This window comes from Schistocerca americana, chromosome X (genome assembly GCF_021461395.2).
Source record: "Schistocerca americana isolate TAMUIC-IGC-003095 chromosome X, iqSchAmer2.1, whole genome shotgun sequence".
Taxonomy (NCBI): domain Eukaryota; kingdom Metazoa; phylum Arthropoda; class Insecta; order Orthoptera; family Acrididae; genus Schistocerca; species Schistocerca americana.
In genome coordinates this window covers 826,175,488-826,196,224 of record NC_060130.1, presented here as the reverse complement: position 1 = coordinate 826,196,224, position 20,737 = coordinate 826,175,488, and the positions used below count along the sequence as shown (strand labels likewise).

The 20,737-nt window shown below is 42.6% G+C and overlaps 1 protein-coding gene across 3 annotated transcripts in view; it reads left to right on the top strand.

Annotated features, from left to right (window-relative positions):
• The window catches only part of LOC124555084 (tyrosine-protein phosphatase 99A), a 490,245-nt gene that overhangs the window by 310,841 nt on the left and 158,667 nt on the right, over positions 1 to 20,737 (top strand). For 2 of the 3 annotated variants that reach the window (XM_047128877.1, XM_047128878.1), the window contains exon 3: positions 16,961 to 17,241. The exons of the other annotated variant lie outside the window; for it this stretch is intronic. In XM_047128877.1, the coding sequence (XP_046984833.1) occupies positions 16,961 to 17,241 (281 nt within the window). The remainder of the gene's footprint in view (positions 1 to 16,960; positions 17,242 to 20,737) is intronic. 3 annotated transcript variants of the gene reach the window in all.

The window sequence follows — 20,737 nt, the reverse complement described above, 5'->3', positions numbered from 1 at the left end:
CATGGTGCGGGGTGACACAGAATGTTGCAAGGCCAATACTTGTTCCCGGGTGGCAGGTGCAGATGTGAAAGGGTTGCGATGTGCTCGGTGCACAATACGGCAAGCCTCGTGTGTGGTGGTCAGAAATGGTAGATTGGAGCCCTGTGGAGTGTGCCTGCCCTCAGCTTCTCATGCAGTTCAACATCGGGCCCCTGTCACATCAGACTACCCAGCAAATTTGGATATTACAGTGTTCGACCAGCTGGCCAAATGCAGACCCACAGTGGGGCCACTTTCAAACCTTATCAGGTGCTAATAACGGTGTCTACACGAGTACACGGCGAGCGAGGTGGTGCAGTGGTTAGCACACTGGACTAGCATTCGGGAGGACGACGGCTCAAACCCGCGTCTGGCCATCCTTATTTAGGTTTCCCGTAATTTCCCTGAATCGCCTCAGGCAAATGCCAGGATGGTTCCTTTGAAAGGGCACGGCCGACTATCTTCCCTAATCAAATGGGACCGATGACCTCGCTGTTCGGTCTCTTCCCCTAAATCAGCCAACCATCTCCGTGTCCTTCAAAGTAATGACTCGACGTCTGACGCTCCCAGCGCCCCTTACAAACCGCACCAGGCCCCAAACACCAACGAAACTAATTTTCTCTGGCCACAGTCCTACCTGTCACAAAGCAATGCAACACGATTTATTTGCATAACCCTCGATGGTGTGTATGTATACGAAGCTACGTTCACATCCGACCATGTCTCCTGGGCGCATCACTTTTTTTGTCAAGTACTGTATATTGCCCTATTTTAGGGAAAGTGAATCGTCCAAAAGTATGTCATTATTTCCGAAACCTCTCTCTCTCTGGTACTAAATACAGATTTGATAGTGGATGTTGCGTATCAGCCCCCCCCCCCCACCACTCTCTCTCTCTCTCTCTCTCTCTCTCTCTCTCTCTCTCTCTCTATCTATCTATCTATCTATCTGTCTATCTATCTATCTAAATTCTCACCGGTGTATTACTTCTGATACAACCATGAAATTGATATTTAATTTCTTCCTGTCTCGGTAAGCCTTCACAGTACATTGGATATGACACCTACCATACAAATAAATTGCATGGTTGCTTTAGAGGTGGTACACCGATGAGAATTTTGGTGAAGAGAGAGAGGAAGAGAGAGAGAGAGAGAGAGAGAGAGAGAGAGAGAGAGAGAGAGAGAGAGAGCGAGAGCGGGGCTTTGGGGGGAAGGGGGATACACAACATCTAGACTGTAATTTGTTTCCATGGCGACATTGCGAGTGACGACAAATATCAGAGACGTTCGTCTGTTGCAGAATCGTAGAGTATATTTTGACATTCATGAAGGAATATCTTGCGAACATTAGATGAAACTGAAGAGGCAGATTCCATCCTCTTAAAGTTTCGAAAGGCGTTAGACAGTACTACTATGTCGACTGATAACCAAGATACGATCAAGTGTAGTATGTTCACTGATAAGTGATTGGCTTGACGAATTTTTGACTAACAGAACTCCGTAGGGTCTGCTGAATGGCGAATGTACAGCAGAAATGAATGCCCCAAGGAAGCCTGATATTCTAAATATACATACACGATTTACCAGATAGCATCAGCAACTCTATGAAATTGTTCGCTAACGAGACTTGTCTATCGATAATTATCGTTGATGGATGATCGTAAAGCGCTGCAGACAACTTGGACAAAATAAACATCATAAAAAGTTTCCACATTTTATGATTAATAACAGTTTTCTTCAAATGTGTATAAACGCAATGTTCATCTACGTCTACATGGATACTCTGAAAATCACATTTAAGTGCCTGGCAGACGGTTCATCGAACCACCTTCACATTTCTCTATTATTCCAATCTCGTATAGCGCGCAGAAAGAACGAATACCTATATCTTTCCGTACGAGCTCTGATTTCCCTTATTTTATCGTGGTGATCGTTTCTCCTTATGAAGGTCAGTGTCAACAAAATACTTTCGCATTCGGAGGAGAAAGTTGGTGATTGGAATTTCGTGAGAAGATTCCGTCGCAAGGAAAAACACCTTTCTTTTAATGATGTCCAGCCCAAATCCTGTATCATTTCTGTGACACTCTCTGCCATATTTCGCGATAATACAAAACATGCTGACCTTCTTTGAACTTTTTCGATGTACTCCGTTAATCCTTTCTGGTAAGGATCCCACACTGCGCAGCAGTATTCTAACGGGGGACGGACAAGCGTAGTGTAGGCAGTCTCGTTAGTAGATCTGTTACCATTTCTAAGTGTCCTGCCAACAAAACGCAGTCTTTTGGTTAGCCTTCCCCACAACATTTTCTGTGTGTTCCTTCCAATTTAAGTTGTTCGTAATTGTAATACCTAGGTATTTAGTTGAATTTACGGCTTATAGATTAGACTGATTTAGCACGTAACCGAAGTTCAACGAATTCCTTTTAGCAATTATGTGGATGACCTCACACTTCTCGTTATTTAGGGTCAACTGCCAATTTTTGCACCATTCAGATATCTTTTCTAAATCATTTTGCAATTTGTTTTGATCTTCTGATGACTTTTAGTCGATAAATGACAGTGTCATCTGTGAACAACCTAAGACGGCTGCTCATGTCTCCTGAATCGTTTATATAGGTAAGGAACAGCAAAGGGCCTATGACACTACCTAGGGGAACGCCAGAAATCGCTTCCATTTTACTCAATGACTTTCCGTCATTTGCTACGAACTGTGACCTCTCTGACAGGAAATCACAAATCCAGTCACATAACTGAGACGATATTCCATAAGCACGCAATTTCACTACAAGCCGCTTATGTGGTACAGTGTCAAAACCCTTCCGGAAATCCAGAAATACGGAATCGATCTGAAATCCCTTGTCAACAGCACTCAACACTTCATGTCCATAACAAAGAGAAGAGATCTGATAGTATCTGGTTACAAGATTAGTGGCGACCATCTGAAACACGTCACGTCGTTTAATTTTTTAGGAGTAATGACAAGAAGCTGCACTGCGCAACATAATTAAAGGGTCACTTTTTTTTGAAACAACGTAACTACCTCCCATTGCGACACGGAAGTTTGAAATTTGGCTCAAAGCTGCCTGCAGCCTTTGTCCGTAATAGTGCAAACGCGTGGTGCAATGTAACGTCATCCTCGAGCTGACACAGCAAGGTGTCGAGACATACGGAGAAAAGGTCAGAGCTCAGAAGTTCATGTATGGTGTAGGATGAGTTAATGGTGTCACATTGGCAACTAATTTCACCTCAGTTCTGCTCAACGCCATTTTGGACGTCCCACACGATGGGAAGGTCGTCAGCCTCCTGTTATCACGGACCACCCTTTCTTCTGAAACCTTTGCGATGGAGGTCGCGATTGTGACGCCCAGCGTTGAAATCGCACAGTTTCCTATTCGCTGGCCGAGCCACACCACACCTCAGAATCGACACGAAAAAATCCGAGAAGGTAGCATAGAGGGCATAAATGAAGAATCCGTTGAGACACTGATTCCCACAATTTTCGCGGTCGAAAACGACGGTTCACAGTGCGATGAGCAACACGATGACGCTCTTGACGACTTTCGACACTGCTGACCCCCATCCTCCCCCCCCCCCCCTCTCCGCCGCTCCCCAGACGATTCAGCCCTTCTCTAAGGACATCGTGAGGCTATAGCTCCATTGTATGTAGTCTGATCCCTGTGGAGTTTAGTACGACCGCAATGTTCGCTCTTACGTGCAGAGTAGATCCACTAGGGGCCCTTCAAAACCATTCGACGAAATTTGAACAAGATTCGAAGCAGTAAAAGGTGTTTATGCTTTTTCAACCTTCTCTTCTGCACACTACTCTGGTATCATCAGGGAGTGGGGGGGGGGGGGGGGGTCAACATTGACACGTGCGTGTATAAAATGGATCGCATTCAAATTTCATCGAAAGGTTTTGAATGCTCCCTAGTGGTTCCACTCTGTACACCAGAGCGAACTTTGCGGTCGCACTGCTCTCCAAAGGGGTATTTTCACTTTCAGTGGAGTGGAGGTTGCAGCTCCCCCATGTGTTGCAGTTGCATCAAAAGATGGGGTGTAATGTAGGAATAACCCAGCAGAGATAGCACTTTGGTTTGCAGAAGGTGGAGTCATTTTGATTTTCAGGTATGTTTATGTATTACCCCTCCCGTGAAAAATCCAACTTTTCGACGTTCTGCCCCTTGTGTGGCGCCATCTTGAAAAAACCGCTACGAAATGTCACTTTTACAGTTTTCCGCAGTAACTCGCTTCCAGTGCATTTTAGGTAAAAATATGCCATTATAATTTTAAAGAGCATTATACTTCAAAAATGGTTCAAATGGCTCTTAGCACTATGGGACTTAAGTGCTGAGGTCATCAGTCCACTAGAACTTAGAACTACTTTAACCTAACTAACCTAAGGACATTACACACATCCATGCCCGAGGCAGCATTCGAACCTGCGACCGTAGCGGTTGCGCGGTTCCAGACTGTAGCGACTGTAGAGCCCAAGGATGGTATCGGGTGTTCCGCTCTGGCAGCGTTGCAGAGGAATGTTGTAGACACCTCTGAGCCAAACTGCAAACTTTTGCATCGCTGCGGGAGACAATTGCTGTATAGGACGAACATAATGGGAGCAGCCATACTACTCACAACCATCTCTTCGCCGTTATAGAAGACACCATCACACTGTCGAAACGTTGTTTTGTTTAAGAGTTTTTGAAATAGCTTTTAGCTCTCCGATTTTTAATATATTAGGTGGTAACGTTCTCGCCAGTGCTTACAGATTTCCGCGTGCAAATTTGAATTAATAAAACAAACTGTGTTATAACAAAAAGCAGTGTGATGTTTCACTCCCAGTTCGATCAGCATTACAAAAGCGGGTAGTTCCTTAATTTTTTGTAAAACTTTTAACTGTTTCCAGAGTTTCGTTGCTCTTTAAACAAACTTTCTTTTCTCTTATGGGTCACGATGTTGTCACGATTAGGTTCTATCATGCAGGAATATATGTTTGCAGCAGACCTAAATTGGTTTGGGCGTAGTTTCTGGTGGGAATATCAGAAGCAACACCAGGCTACGGACCCAGGGATACTATGGTCACGGACTAACGATCGCGAACCTTACGCCACCATCTCCTATCATCTCCCCCCCCCCCCCCCCCCCCGCCCTCTCCATCCCGCCAATTACTGGTGATAAATGTTTCTTCCACCACCAGATACGAACCGGGTTCCTCCGAGTCGAGCGGTACCGTACGTTGACCCCTTGATAAGCTTGCATTTATGGCGAATATCACGCCCAGCGAAAGTCCGAAGCGACTGGAAAAACTTCCTGGTGACTCCTGTATATAAGAAGGTTAGAAGAACAGATCTGCAAAATTGCAGGACAATATCCCTAACATCAGTTTGCTGCGGAATCCTCGAACACATTCTCAGTTCAAACATAATAAATTTTCTTGAGACCGAGAAGCTTATGTTCACGATCCAGCACGGCTTTAGAAAGCATCGCTCGTGCAAAACTCAGCTTGTCCTTTTCTCACACGATAAACTGCGAACTATAGACGAGGGGCAACAGGCAAGTAACATATTTCTAGATTTCCGGAAGGCATTTGACATGGTGCCCCACTGCAGACTGTTAACGAAGGTGCGAGCATATGGAATAGTTTCCCACATATATGAGTGGCTCTAAGGACTTCTTAAATTATGCTCGACGGCGAGTGTTCACCAGAGACAAAGGTATCGTCAGGAGTGCCCCAGGCAAGTGTGATAGAACCTCTGTTATTCTCTATATGCATAAATCTTCCTACGGACAGGGTGAGCATCAGGCTGCGACTGTTTGCTGGTGATGCTGTGATGTGTCGGAAGGTGTCAAAGTTGAGTGACTTTAGGAGGATACTAGATGATTTAGACTAAATTTCTAGTTGGTGTGGCGGATGGCAGCTAGCTATAAATTGGAAAAAATGTAAGTTAATGCGGATGAGTAATCTTGAGATACAACGTTAGTAGTATCGAGCTTGACACAGCCACCTTGTTGAAATATCTGAGGTTAATGTTGCAAATCGATATGAAATAGAACGGGCATACGAGGACTGTGGTTGGAAAGGCGAATGGTCGACTTTGGTCTGTTGGCAGAATTTCGGGAAACTGTGGTTCATTTATAAAGAAGACCGCATATACAGGGTGTTTCAAAAATGACTGGTAAATTTGAAACGGCAATAAAAACTAAACGAGCAGCGATAGAAATACACCGTTTGTTGCAATATGCTTGGGACAACAGTACATTTTCAGGCGGACAAACTTTCGAAATTACAGTAGTTACAATTTTCAACAACAGATGGCGCTGCAAGTGATGTGAAAGATATAGAAGACAACGCAGTCTGTGGGTGCGCCATTCTGTACGTCGTCTTTCTGCTGTAAGCGTGTGCTGTTCACAACGTGCAAGTGTGCTGTAAACAACATGGTTTATTCCTTAGAACAGAGGATTTTTCTGGTGTTGGAATTCCACCGCCTAGAACACAGTGTTGTTGCAACAAGACGAAGTTTTCAACGTAGGTTTAATGTAACCAAATGACCGAAAAGCGATACAATAAAGGATCTGTTTGAAAAATTTCAACGGACTGGGAACGTGACGGATGAACGTGCTGGAAAGGTAGGGCGACCGCGTACGGCAACCACAGAGGGCAACGCGCAGCTAGTGCAGCAGGTGATCCAACAGCGGCCTCGGGTTTCCGTTCGTCGTGTTGCAGCTGCGGTCCAAATGACGCCAACGTCCACGTATCGTCTCATGCGCCAGAGTTTACACCTCTATCCATACAAAATTCAAACGCGGCAACCCCTCAGCGCCGCTACCATTGCTGCACGAGAGACATTCGCTAACGATATAGTGCACAGGATTGATGACGGCGATATGCATGTGGGTAGCATTTGGTTTACTGACGGAGCTTATTTTTACCTGGACGGCTTCGTCAATAAACAGAACTGGCGCATATGGGGAACCGAAAAGCCCCATGTTGCAGTCCCATCGTCCCTGCGTCCTCAAAAAGTACTGGTCTGGGCCGCCATTTCTTCCAAAGGAATCATTGGCCCATTTTTCAGATTCGAAACGGTTACTGCATCACGCTATCTGGACATTCTTCGTGAATTTGTGGCGGTACAAACTGCCTTAGACGACACTGCGAACACCTCGTGGTTTATGCAAGATGGTGCCCGGCCACATCGCACGGCCGACGTCTTTAATTTCCTGAATGAATATTTCGATGATCGTGTGATTGCTTTGGGCTATCCGAAACATACAGGAGGCGGCGTGGATTGGCCTCCCTATTCGCCAGACATGAACCCCTGTGACTTCTTTCTGTGGGGACACTTGAAAGACCAGGTGTACCACCAGAATCCAGAAACAATTGAACAGCTGAAGCAGTACATCTCATCTGCATGTGAAGCCTTTCCGCCAGACACGTTGTCAAAGGTTTCGGGTAATTTCATTCAGAGACTACGCCATATTATTGCTACGCATGGTGGATATGTGGAAAATATCGTACTATAGAGTTTCCCAGACCGCAGCGCCATCTGTTGTTGAAAATTGTAACTACTGTAATTTCGAAAGTTTGTCTGCCTGAAAATGTACTGTTGTCCCAAGCATATTGCAACAAACGGTGTATTTCTATCGCTGCTCGTTTAGTTTTTATTGCCGTTTCAAATATACCGGTCATTTTTGAAACACCCTGTAGGACGCTAGTGCGATATATTCGTAACTACTGCTCGAGCGCCGGCCGCGGTGGACTAGCGGTTCTGGCGCTGCAGTCCGGATCCGCGGGACTGCTACGGTCGCAGGTTCGAATCCTGCCTCGGGCATGGGTGTGTGTGATGTCCTTAGGTTAGTTAGGTTTAAGTAGTTCTAAGTTCTAGGGGACTTATGACCTAAGATGTTGAGTCCCATAGTGCTCAGAGGCATTTTTTTTACTGCTCGCGCATTTGGGATCCGTACCAGGTCGGATTAAAGGAAGACAGCGAAGCCATTCAGAGGTGGGCTGCTAGACTTGTTACCGGAAAGTTCGAACAATACGCAAATCTTACGGAGAGCCTTCGGGAACTCAAATGGTTATCCCTGGAGGAAAGGTGGCGTTATTTTCGAGGATCACTATTGAGAAAATTTAGAGACTAGATTTTTCAAGCTGACTGCAGAACAGTTCTACTGCCGCCGACATACATTTCGCGTAAGGACCACGTAGATACGAGAAATTAGGGTTCATATGGAGGCATATAGAGTCTCATTTTTCCCTCGCTCAGTTTTAGCTTGGAACAGAAAAGAAAATGACTTTTAGTGGTATAGGGTACCCTCCGCCACGCACCGCACGGAGGCTGGCGGAATATGTATGCAGTTGTAGATGTAGAAGCTTGCGTTAGCGACGTCTGTTACAGAGGCGAGTATGAGTGGCTGTCTCGGAAAGGGCATCATATTACGCATTTCTGTTGTCATTTGAGACGGCTTAGATCGGTGGCGAATTCATTATACGAGAAACGGTTATTTCGGATAAAAAGGCCTTATTTCGTTCCTCAGACGCAAACGAAGCGTGCAAAATCACTTACATCTGTCAGTCCCGAATTTTGCCAGAGGGCATGGATAAACCCATCACCTACATGGTGCCAGAAGACACTTTATCTCAAATTTTGCAAACTTTACGAGATTATATAATCTGGGGTCATTCACGCAGCAGACGATAGTATAGCGGACATCTAAGCTGCTGAGAAGATGGACATATGCGTCTTGGACTCCGCTCTGATCTACCGGGTGATCAAAAAGTTAGTATACGTTTGAAAACTTAATAAACCACGCAATAATGTAGATAGAGAGGTAAAAATTGACACACATGCTTCGAATGACATGAGGTTTTATTAGAACAAAAAAAAAAAAAAATTGCTAGACGCGTGAAAGATCTCTTGCGCGTGTCGTTAGGTGATGATCCTGTGTTCAGCCGCCACTTTCGTCATACTTGGCTTCCCAGGTCCCCAGACCTCAGTCCGTGAGATTATTGGCTTTGGGGTTACCTGAAGTCGCAAGTATATCGTGATCGACCGACATCTCTAGGGATACTGAAAGACAACATCCGACGCCAATGCCTCACCATAACTCCGGACATGCTTTACAGTGCTGTTCACATTATTCCTCGACTACAGCTATTGTTGAGGAATGATGGTGGACATATTGAGCATTTCCTGTAAAGAACATCATCTCTGCTTTATCTTACTTTGTTATGCTAATTATTGCTATTCTGATCAGATGAAGCGCCATCTGTCGGACATTTTTTGAATTTTTTTGGCTCTAATAAAACCTCGTGTCATTCCAAGCATGTGTGTCAATTTGTACCTTTCTATCTACATTATTCCATGATTTATTCAGTTTTCAAATCTATACTGACTTTTTGATCACCCGGTATATCACCGAGTGTTGGAGAGCCTGTTGAGCGGTAATAGATCAGTATGGCTCTCCAGTACCATATGGCTTCGTATTGTGTTGGTACTAAGACGAGCCATAGGCCATCGTCATCATCAGGGCTTAAAGTTACGCTACACTGTACAAGAATTCTTCTCTGACTCGATTACTCGTTAGTGGATACTAATCTTGTTGAAGTAAGACCGCTGTACACCCTCAGTGAGACACACTGAGAAATTGCGTGCTGAACCAAGCAGTACGCGTGCTTTTTCTAGGTCTTTTTTAGAAGTGGTTGTGAGAAGCGAAGGAAGGAAACTTCGCGTCGGACAGCAGCATTCACGGGAACACGAAGCATGCTGTTCTGCGGGGGGCTCACATTCTGTGCCTTTCGCCGATTTGTCACAAGGATAGAAGTGATACCCAGAGTTAACGAATGCTTAAATGTTTTGTCAGATGAAAACTGATACCACTGAATACGAGAGGACACACAAAGTTTTGGTTCTACTTTCTTAATTGGCACGCTCATGAAGTGACAGGAACTAATGAAAAGTAGTGGTTAAAAATGTATGTGTAAAAAAGTGGATAGGTCCTGAACTAGAAATCCAAAAGCTAATTCGAAACCAGTCGTTTCTAGAATAGGATTTTTCTCTCACTGCTTCTTTCACTTATGACAATGATTTGTTATTTTGAAAAATGCTCGAGGTTAGGCTGTAGGTCCCCATAGAAATGCCTGGGTAAGTCGTTTCAGTGGCTGAAGGACTGCAACTGCGTATCAATTAGGACCATGCTTGGTACACTGAGGTGACAAAAGTCATGGGATAGCGATATGCACATACAGAGATGGCGGTAGTGTGACATACACAAGGTATAAAACAGCAGTGCATTGGCAGAGCTGTCGTTTGTACTCAGATGATTCAAGTAAAAAGGTTTCCGATGTGATTATTATGCCCGCACGACGGGAATTAAGACTCTGAACGCGGCATGGTAGTTTGAGCTAGAGACATGTGACATTTCATTTCGGAAATCGTTAAAAAGCACTCCGTCTTCAGGCCACGAGTGGCCTACCGGGACCATCCGACCGCCATGTCATCCTCAGATGAGGATGCGGACAGGAGGGGCGTGGGGTCAGCACACCGCCCTCCCGGTCGTTATGATGGTATCCTTGACCGAAGCCGCTACTATTCGGTCGAGTAGTTCCTCAATTGGCATCACGAGGCTGAGTGCACCCAGAAAAATGGCAACAGCGCATGGCGGCCTGGATGGGCACCCATCCAAGTGCCGACCACGAAGGACAGCGCTTAACTTCGGTGATCTCACGGGAACCGGTGTATCCACTGCGGAAAGGCCGTTGCCAGGAAATCGTTAGGAAACTCAATATTCCGAGATCCACAGTGTCAAGAATGTGCCGAGAATACCAAATTTTAGGCATTGTCTCTCACCAAGGACAACGTAGTGGCCGACGGTCTTCACTTAACGACCGAGAACAGCGGCGTTAGCGTAGAATTGTCAGTGCTAACAGACAAACAACACTACCTGAAATAACCGCACAAATTAATGTGGGACGTACGATGAACGTATCCGTTAGGAGAATGCGGCGTAATTTGGCGTTAATAGGGCATGACAGCAGACGACCGACGCGAGTGCCTTTGCCAACAGCACGCCATCGCCTGCAGCGCCTCTCCTGGGCTCGTGACCATATCGGTTGGACCCCAGACGACTGAAAAAGCGTGGCCTGGCCAGATGAGTCCCAGTTTCAGTTGGTAAGAGCTGATGGCAGGGTTCGAGTGTGGTGCAGACACCACTAAGGCATGGATTCAAGTCGTAAACAAGGCACTGTGCAAGCTGGCGTTGCATCCATAATGGTGTGGACAGTGTTTACCTGCAATGGACTGGGTCCTCTGGCCCAACTGAACCTATCATTGACTGGAAATGGTTATGTTCGGCTACTTGGAGACCATTTGCAGCCAGTCAGCGATGGAATTTTTATGGATGACAATGCGCCATGTCACCGGGCCACAATTGTTCGCGATTGGTTTGAAGAACATGCTGGACAATTCGAGCGATAGATTTGACCACCCAGATCGCCCGATATGAATCCCATCGAACATTTGTGGACATAATCGGGATGTCAGTTCGTGCACCGGCAATTCTTTCGCAGCTATGTACGGCTATAGAGGCAGCATGGCTCAGTACTTCTGCAGGGGACGTCCAACGGCTTGTTGATTCCATGCCAAGTCGAGTTCCTGCAGTATGTCGGGCACAAGGAGGTCCGACATCCTATTGGGAAGTATTTCATGACTTTTATCACTTCATTGTAAAGCACTATGGTGTTCAAACAACCTTCAGGTTGAAGACGGCTTTATTTTTTAGCTTAATTATCATTTTTAAAAACTTAACACTTTCATCATTTCGAAGTACTCTCCATAACCTATGCATTTTGCAGTTACTCGAAACGGAGGTAAATGCTTCACACACACTGCAGACACTAGCGCCAGCACACAAACAGAGATGACCAGCGTCAGAAGTTATCGATAACGAAAATTAATAACTAGCGGATGGCGTAGCATTAACTGTGTCCCTTTGTTATTCGACGAGGGGGAGAGCAGGCATTCACGCAGAATTTAAACAAAAATCGCCAGATCTATTTATAAGGTTACTTGGTAATTTAATTTCAACTGTTTCCTTAATAACGTTATCTCAGTAGCTGGAAGTGCTTGCCAGGTCTCCGTATTGTCACATTCCATACGATGACCGGTGTCAAGATGATAATCTTCAATCGCAGATTTGCTCGGCTCTTGTAAGCATGTGTGACACATATGCTTAGTACACCGGTCCTCCATAGCCTTGATAATCTGACCAGTATATGACATGCCACAACTGCAAGAAATACGATAGCTACCCGCCTTACACGAACCAAGATCATCCTTTACGGAACCTAAAAGAATCCTAATCTTAGATGGTGGTCGAAAGACACATTTTACATAATATTTCCGCAAAATACAACCAATCCTGTTGGAAATACACCCAGTGTAGGGACTTTGGTGCCGCCTCGGTATTACCATCACTCACCTGATGCACGGTTGGTCTATAGGGTAATGCACGTCTGAACTGTCTTTCACCATAACCATTCCAGTGTAGGCTTACCTCAGGAAGGGCTAACTCAGCTGACAAACCCTCAGGTCTGAAATGACGTGGGCCCTGTATACCAAGGTGCGAAGTACCCCTTCATGCTGAGCCCGATGCTGCTAACAGCCTACAGATACAAGTCAGTGTGAGAAGGCTGCCCATAAACGGCAGATCCCAACGTACCATCAACCTTCCTCCTGACCAGTGCTTCAAGGAAGGGACGGCAGCCATTCTTTTCCACTTCCATCATTAAACGAATATTCGGGTGGATTGAAATCAGGTGTTCTGAGAAGCCGAAAAAATTCTCACTGGCATGGAGCCAAACAACAAAAGTATCGTCTAAATATCTGAAAAGTACGCAGGTTTCAAATCCGCCGACTTTATGGCACATTCCTGAAAGTCTTCTATAAACAAGTTGCCAATAATACGTGACAACGGGCTTCCCATCGTCTGCTCATAGTACTAGTCACTGAATGAAAAGTAAGTGGAAGCCAACACATGTCGAAACAGATTTTTTAATTCAGTACCAAACCTAACCTCAATTAACCGCAACGAGCCAGTAATAGGAACGCGATTGAGGAGAGAATGTCAGAGTCATTCAACCGTATTCCCTCAAATTGTCGTAAGAAATCCGCAGAGCTCTTAGTGTGGTGATCACACCGACCTGTCCGCAGCTCGTGGTCGGGCGGTAGCGTTCTCGCTTCCCACGCCCGGGTTCGATTCTCGGCGGGGTCAGAGATTTTCTCTGCCTCGTGATGACTGGGTGTTGTGTGCTGTCCTTAGGTTAGTTAGGTTTAAGTAGTTCTAAGTTCTAGGGGACTGATGACCGTAGATGTTAAGTCCCATAGTGCTCATCCCCATCGCACCCCCCTCAGATTTAGTTATACGTTGGCACAGTGGATAGGCCTTGAAAAACTGAACACAGATCAATCGAGAAAACAGGAAGAAGTTGTGTGGAACTGTGAAAAAAATAAGCAAAATATACAAACTGAGTAGTCCATGCGCAAGATATGCAATATCAAGGACACTGTGAGCTCAGGAGCGCCGTGGTCCCGTGGTTAGCGTGACCAGCTGCGGAACGGAGGTCTTTAGTTCAAATCTTCCCTCGAGTGGAAAGTTTACTTTCTTTATTTTCGCAAAGTTATGATCTGTCCGTTCGTTCATTGACGTCTCTGTTCACTGTAATAAGTTTAGTGTCTGTGTTTTGCGACCGCACGGTAAAACCGTGCGATTAGTTGACGAAAGGACGTGCCTCTCCAATGGGAACCTAAAACATTTGATCGCAAGGTCATAGGTCAACCGATTCCTCCACAGGAAAACACGTCTGATATATTCTATACGACACTGGTGACGGCATGTGCGCCACATGACAGGAATATGTTGTCGACCCACCTAACTAGTACACTTGGCGAATGGCTAAAAAGATTCTTCTACCTTGCCCGATTTAGGTTTTCTTGTGGATGTGATAATCACTCCCAAAAAAGTGATGAAAACATATGAGTTTGTCACATAAACTGAAAATAAAATGTTAAAGTTTTCACTCGAGGGAAGATTAGAACCAAGGACCTATCGTTCCGCAGCTGGTCACGCTAACCACGGGACCAAGGCGCTCCTGAGCTTAAACTGTCCATGATATTGCCTATCTTCCACATGGACAACTCAGTTTGTATATTTTGCTTATTTTTTCATAGTTCCACACAACTTCTTCCTGTTTTCTCGATCGATCTGTGTTCAGTTTTCCAAGGTCTATCCACTTTGCCAACTTATAACTAAATCTGAGGGGGTGCGATGGGGAGGTTCCCTTGTCAGAGCCATTTTCAATACCGACCTACTACTGTCTTGCTACGTGATATGTCGGAGCACCAATGCTACAATCGGCCTAAGAGGAGCCCCCTTTCTTGTGAGTCTTTGAAAGGCCATATAACTTAAGGGGAAGAGCACAATAAGAATTAAGGAACTTTCCTTCAGGAGGCTGTTAGTCTTTCTCTCAACACTTTTTGTGGGGTCAGCACCGATACTGCCATATCCTGAATCAGATAACAAACACTGCATCATTTGAACATAATCTTGCTTGTCCAAAACAACCATAGCATGCCCGTGCCCAAAGATAGAATAACAACATCCGGATCAACTCTTAAGTGAATGTAAAACAGCTCTCTCAGCTGCTGCTATATTACCCTTGTGTGGGCGTGCCCTAGTCAACACATGACATGCCTCCCTCCTATCTCCTCTGCAGCATCAGGACGTAGTTTAAAAACAATCTAAATCTTCATCGTCAGAAGCTTTTTCTTTGTGAGATTAGTCATAAAATGTCGAGATATAGTATTTAACTCGAAGCCACGGAAACGTTCACACTTCGCCATTGTGCTATCTTCTGGAATTGCTCTGCAAACCGAGGTTTTAAATTCCCATGCACAGTGCTTGCTTTCTTACAGTTTTAGATTGAAAATGACAGGGTTTACGCCAGTCAAAATATCGGCGGTTGTAGACGATATCACCTGGCTTCATTCCCGTAAGTTATTTGAACATTTTATACTCCGGGAGAAACTGAAGTCTCACAGCTGGTGCGGTGTTTTCATGGAGCAGAATCACGCAGAAAAATGATTTTGGACGTTTCTCCGTGACGCATTACAAGGGCGTGGCCAAGCAAATACCAATGTACGTAATTGAAGTTACTGTCTTGCGTTCATCCGCGCAGTGGTAGCGATGTGATCACTTGCCGAAACGAATGCGCCCAGCATTCTTTTCCTCACACACCACACCCTAATTCACTTTAGCCGGGTGGGCTCCTTTTAGGAAAGCTGGAACATACGGGAGTAGCACCGTTTCAGGTCCAAACTGGTACAGCCGTCTTTCATCACCAATTGTGATGATAAATACTGCTTTTAATAGTCCGGAATCTAATTGTTCTGTCATTTGCTGGCGGCATTCAACGCGCGGAGTTTGCCTGCTTAGGCGCCAGACTGCGCCATATCCAACGACTGCAGAGTTTTTTAAAATCGGAAATTATAATGCAAGATCTTACATACTGCTGCTGATTGGATCTCAAGAGTCACCAAGAGCCTGCTGAAGTCATTCCAAATAGTGTTGCATTCAATCCTAAACATCGTCGCACGGAAGTACTCCCATCCAAGTTGTAACTCCATTGCTCCTTCAGCCCGTAGCGTTTAACGAAACAATAGAACACTAGCAGTCCATCCAGTCTGTCGATATAACTGAAATTTGCGCGACTCAATAACAATGCGTGTCTCTGCGTGCTACATTTCGTGGAAATAAAACAATCAACCAGCACCCCAGGAAGACCCAGTTCTCCTGAACACCTCTTCAACACTGCGTGACCGCACTTGAGCTCGTGATTGAATGAGATTAAATGATAACTTCTTACAGTGTATGAGTCACACGCTTCCGTTGATTTTAAAGCTGTCAGATATTTGCATCTACTACCATAGCAACACAATCGAAATAAAGGAAAGCTGCAGACTGTGGCTCACTGGTAGTGTGTTAGGAAAGTATACCTTTTCTGTAGAGATCGCCAACAAAACTTTTGGTCTGTGATTCATTTATCGACTGAGGTAATATAAATCTGTGAAATTAGGACACATGTACGGATGTTATAGGCAACTGATAATAAACCCAAATGTAGTAAGAAGGTGGATTGTGCTGCTGTTATGTGCCATTTGTTATTAATGTTGCTGTGGCTTTACAAGTACAAATCTAATTTTAAATACTGATACGTAAAGATTTACAAAGCTACGATGTATCAAAGTCAATCTGAATTTGTTTATGTCGGGGATTGTGTCTTAACTCAGATATTCCAAAATTTGTACTTGTCACCAGTAATAATACACACATCACTATTATCCAATGCTGGTAACAGAACAACAGGAAACTTTAAATATATTCCTGATTCAAATGTACGCCTTGAAACTTTCTCATAAAAGTCCATAAAACATAGTTTTGTGAAGAATAAATGTGAGAAGAACTGAAGCATTGAGGCAGGCATGGAGTAGTAGCACAGAAGTAACCTAAATGTAGGCCAAAGTATGTTAATTGCAGTGGAAACATCCACAGAAGTATGTACAGCAGATTGTTTTTTTCCATAAATGTGGCAGCAGAAGACAAATTTTTGACTCAAAATTCACGAGTGCCACAATGAAAGACAGTCGCCATATGTTTAGTAGTAACTGCAACATCAACAGACACATTTGAAACCTAGAAAGCATACACAGAATAAAGCACTTCTGGAAGCTACAATTGTACAATTTGTCAGTAAAATGGTAGTAACATCATGCTGAAGATCAGTAATCACTCTTACAATATTTCCACCTTAAAAACATCGGTGCAGTGGAAAACATGTAATGTGATTTTCCTTAGCTAGTGGTGTACTCGGGTGACACTTTTTTTTTTGTTGCAGAGCCGTTCACAGATTACAAGATATGGCTGAAAGCGTTTACTGGGAAATACGAAGGAGAACCATCTGCAGCAATATACCACAAAACAGATGTGAAAGGGCCAAGTGCTCCACAAATTTTGAATGTAACCTGCCATTCACATGACACAATATACCTACAGTGGGAAAGGCCTACAGAATTCTACAACACCATTGACTATTATTATATTTTGTACCGTGATGAGTTCTCAAGTGACTACAAAGAAATAATGACGCAGACATCAAAGGAGCATCTAGAAACTATGGTATGTTTCTACCTTAGTTAAATTCTTGCTCAGTGTTGAATTGTGTCCACAATGAAACATTCATAACATAATTCATTGTTTCTCATTAGTGAATTAGTCAATTTTGAAACTGACCTGTTGGTAACGTGGAAGAAAAAAATGTCGACATGATTTTACAGTTGTGTAATAAAACAAATATTTTCTTAAATTTAATTGATCTGTAACATTTGCATCTACTACCATAGCAATTTTATCTAGGATGGAAAATTTTGGTCCAATCAGACTGTTTTTACAGTCTTGTGGCATTGAAACAATGTTAATATGTGAGACATTAAAAAGTTTCTGTTTATAAATTACGTGTTCAGATGTAAGAGAGATATGTTTGAGTGAGGGCATTCTATCCTAGGTGCCACATCTTATGAACCTTTGCTAGGCCTATTTGGTAGAGAAGTGCAGTTCAAGAAATGTCACCAATGTTTTTGTGTCATGAATGTGGCTTCTTAATGGACTTCCAGTGTTACATAATGGAAGTAATAATGGCTATTGTTATTATGTTTGTAAATGCTCTACCAGGACTAAGCAGACTATAAACATGGATGCCATTATACTCAAAAAATTCTAAATAAGACCATAGATGCCAAAACAATTTTGTGTGGTTTCGTAAAGCAGAAACAAAGTGCACTGTTGCTGGATATTATGTTCCCCCTTCGTCTGTTCAGTGTTACTAAAGGAACATTAACTGAAACATCTATAAACATGACAGACCATTGGGAAGTAAGGCAGGAGCAGTTTAATCTTAACTGTAAAGCATGTGATGTGGATTCTAAGTTCTACAAACTATAATGAAAATCTACTCATGAACTACTATAAGGTGATTACACTGAAGTGCCCACTCTTTTTGTTGGTATTCTCTCAGTGAGATAGTTTGATGAAGTTAATATGACTCATTGAATCAATTGAATATTTTCTGAAGTTAACTTATAAATTTTAAAAATACAAACAACTATTTCCTCAAGTATGTGCTCTGGTTACAGCATAATTTAGTACAAATAAAATTGATGAACAGTTGTTTTTTCACATCATAAGAAGGTCTGATGCCTGTTCATAATTTATCCTTGACTTGATAGCAAAAATTTTGAAGACTTTACAATTTTTCTTCAGCATTTGTTGAGATATTTATTTGTGTTGTACAGTTATTTAGCTGTGCCCAAACCTTTTCAAGAAACAACATTTGACTTAATCTGATGGACAACGCTGTCTAGTTGAAACTGTAAATACTATATAGCAGCACAGTACATGACGACATACTTCGACGTGCAATTTCATGCAGTCTCATTTGCAACTGATAATGACTCAGCATCAATAAGAAGAAAAATATAGCTTCAAACTTACAGTGATTGTGCATACTCCCTTTTTCTCCCCATCACCAGCGGAAGTGGATGTACATTTCCTCATGGTGTTTAATAGCCCATGTTATGAGAAAGATTTGCATGGGCTTGAACTACTCGCAGTTTCTTCTACTGTATTTCTACTAATCTTGTTAATAATTTCTTGAATTACATGTAGAATGTGATACAGAAATTTTCCGTGGGCTGACACACAATGATGAGATGATAAGATAACTATACCATGTTTAAAACAAACAGGAATGTTTAAGTAGACATAAGTGTTGTTGACTTCATGAGACTATCCTATAAAAACAGTCATTAGTTTCCTACACATATTGTTTTAGTGTGTAGCAGAAAACCTTCAGTGATCTAGCTTTGCAACAGGCTGTGTGTCTACCCTGTACATGCATGTAGATTAAATTTATTTTTAACAGAAATAGATTAAAATGTTTTACATATAAATATAAAGTATTTTTATACATTAAATTTTTACTGATATTCATTTTTTACAGTAACAAAATTGACAATCATTGATATTACAAGATGTTCAGATATACTGAAACTTGAGTTGGTAGTTACTGTTTTATATGTTGAAACATAAAATAATTAAGTCGTAACATTAAGGTAATGAAAGCATTAACTTAATATTATGAATTAATTTGTTGGACAAATTAGTTTTATTTCTTTCCCAAGTGTTTTAGTAGCAATAGAACACGTAACTCCATTTGTCAGGGTAAATGGTCATTTTTGCATAGATATGACATTACTTTTAAATAAAACAATTGTTATAGGAGTACATCAATCAAAAATGTTTCTTCTTTGATTATGAATTCTATGTATGCTTCCTGTTCCTTGCAGAAGCTAAAATGTAACCATAATTAAAACAATGGCAACAGTAATTTTCTGTAGATAATCACTAGTACATCTTCACAAGTATAACATCAAAACAGAATTCAGCTGATCAAATGTTTCAATTATCTGTCCTCACATATTTGTATTATAAGAAGTTAGAAATACTTTATCACCAGTCAGATGCACAGCAGACCAGCTTATGAATGAATTGTTTAACTAAGAATAAAGATTGTGTATTATTATTATTCCTCTTTTTTCTGTTGCTGTTAGGTTTTCTCAGCACCAGAATTTTCATGAGTCACCTAACTGTGATAAATCTTGCCTTCCATCTGAATCTAACCTTGGTATGACTAATGAGGTGACATATTCATCTCCTTCTAAATTACTTGTTGAGATTATAATTACTTGAATACTGCCATTCAATTCCAGATCCAGATTCAAACACTGAGTCAGATTTCATAAACTACTTCACAGTTTTGAATTACCCATCCAGTGATTGCAGTCACTAATCTCTGATCTCTGGACTGAAAAATATCAACACCAACTTTACAGAGTAAAGACACAAACCCACACAAAAGCAAATGAATGAGTGTCCATTAGTGAAAACAATTTAAGACACATTAAAAGTCCTGGCAAGTTAATTTGATTAGACAAATACTATCTCAATAGAACCTCCACCACCCTAGCCAATATTTCAGCTTCCTCTAGAAGGAACAATATGAAGTAGGGTTACCGACAAAAAGTATCTGACTTTTTTGTCAGTTTTGGTCTATGCTTCTTCTGAATTTCCTGTCCATATTCAAAATGACACAAACTTCACAGCAAGCTGTAGTTGAATGTTGGTCCTTGTCAGCCCACAACAAGATCCACAAGGGGTACTCTAAAACTTTACATACAGTTTCAGATGCAAAACTTTGCCTTTGGAGTCACTTCAGCAATTATTTCTCTTCAGTTATTTATCAAATGACTGACTACTCCATCATGTACCTCACAACATTACAGTACATGCCATTCTGAACCATTCCCAACTCTTGCCTTGTATTCAGTATACTAATTAAGTAAATAATGAATCAAAATAGACCAAATAAATGAAATGATTCTAACTTCAGACTCCTCTTCACTAAGTGCCAGTGTCTCATAAAGCTCACCCATATCTCAAAATTAATCTTCAATAATGTGTCTCATAATATCATAACCAAATTATTTGCTTATATGTTAGTAACCTATGGAGTTATTGGTGAAATGACCTGCCCACCCCCCCAAATGCCTCAAACACC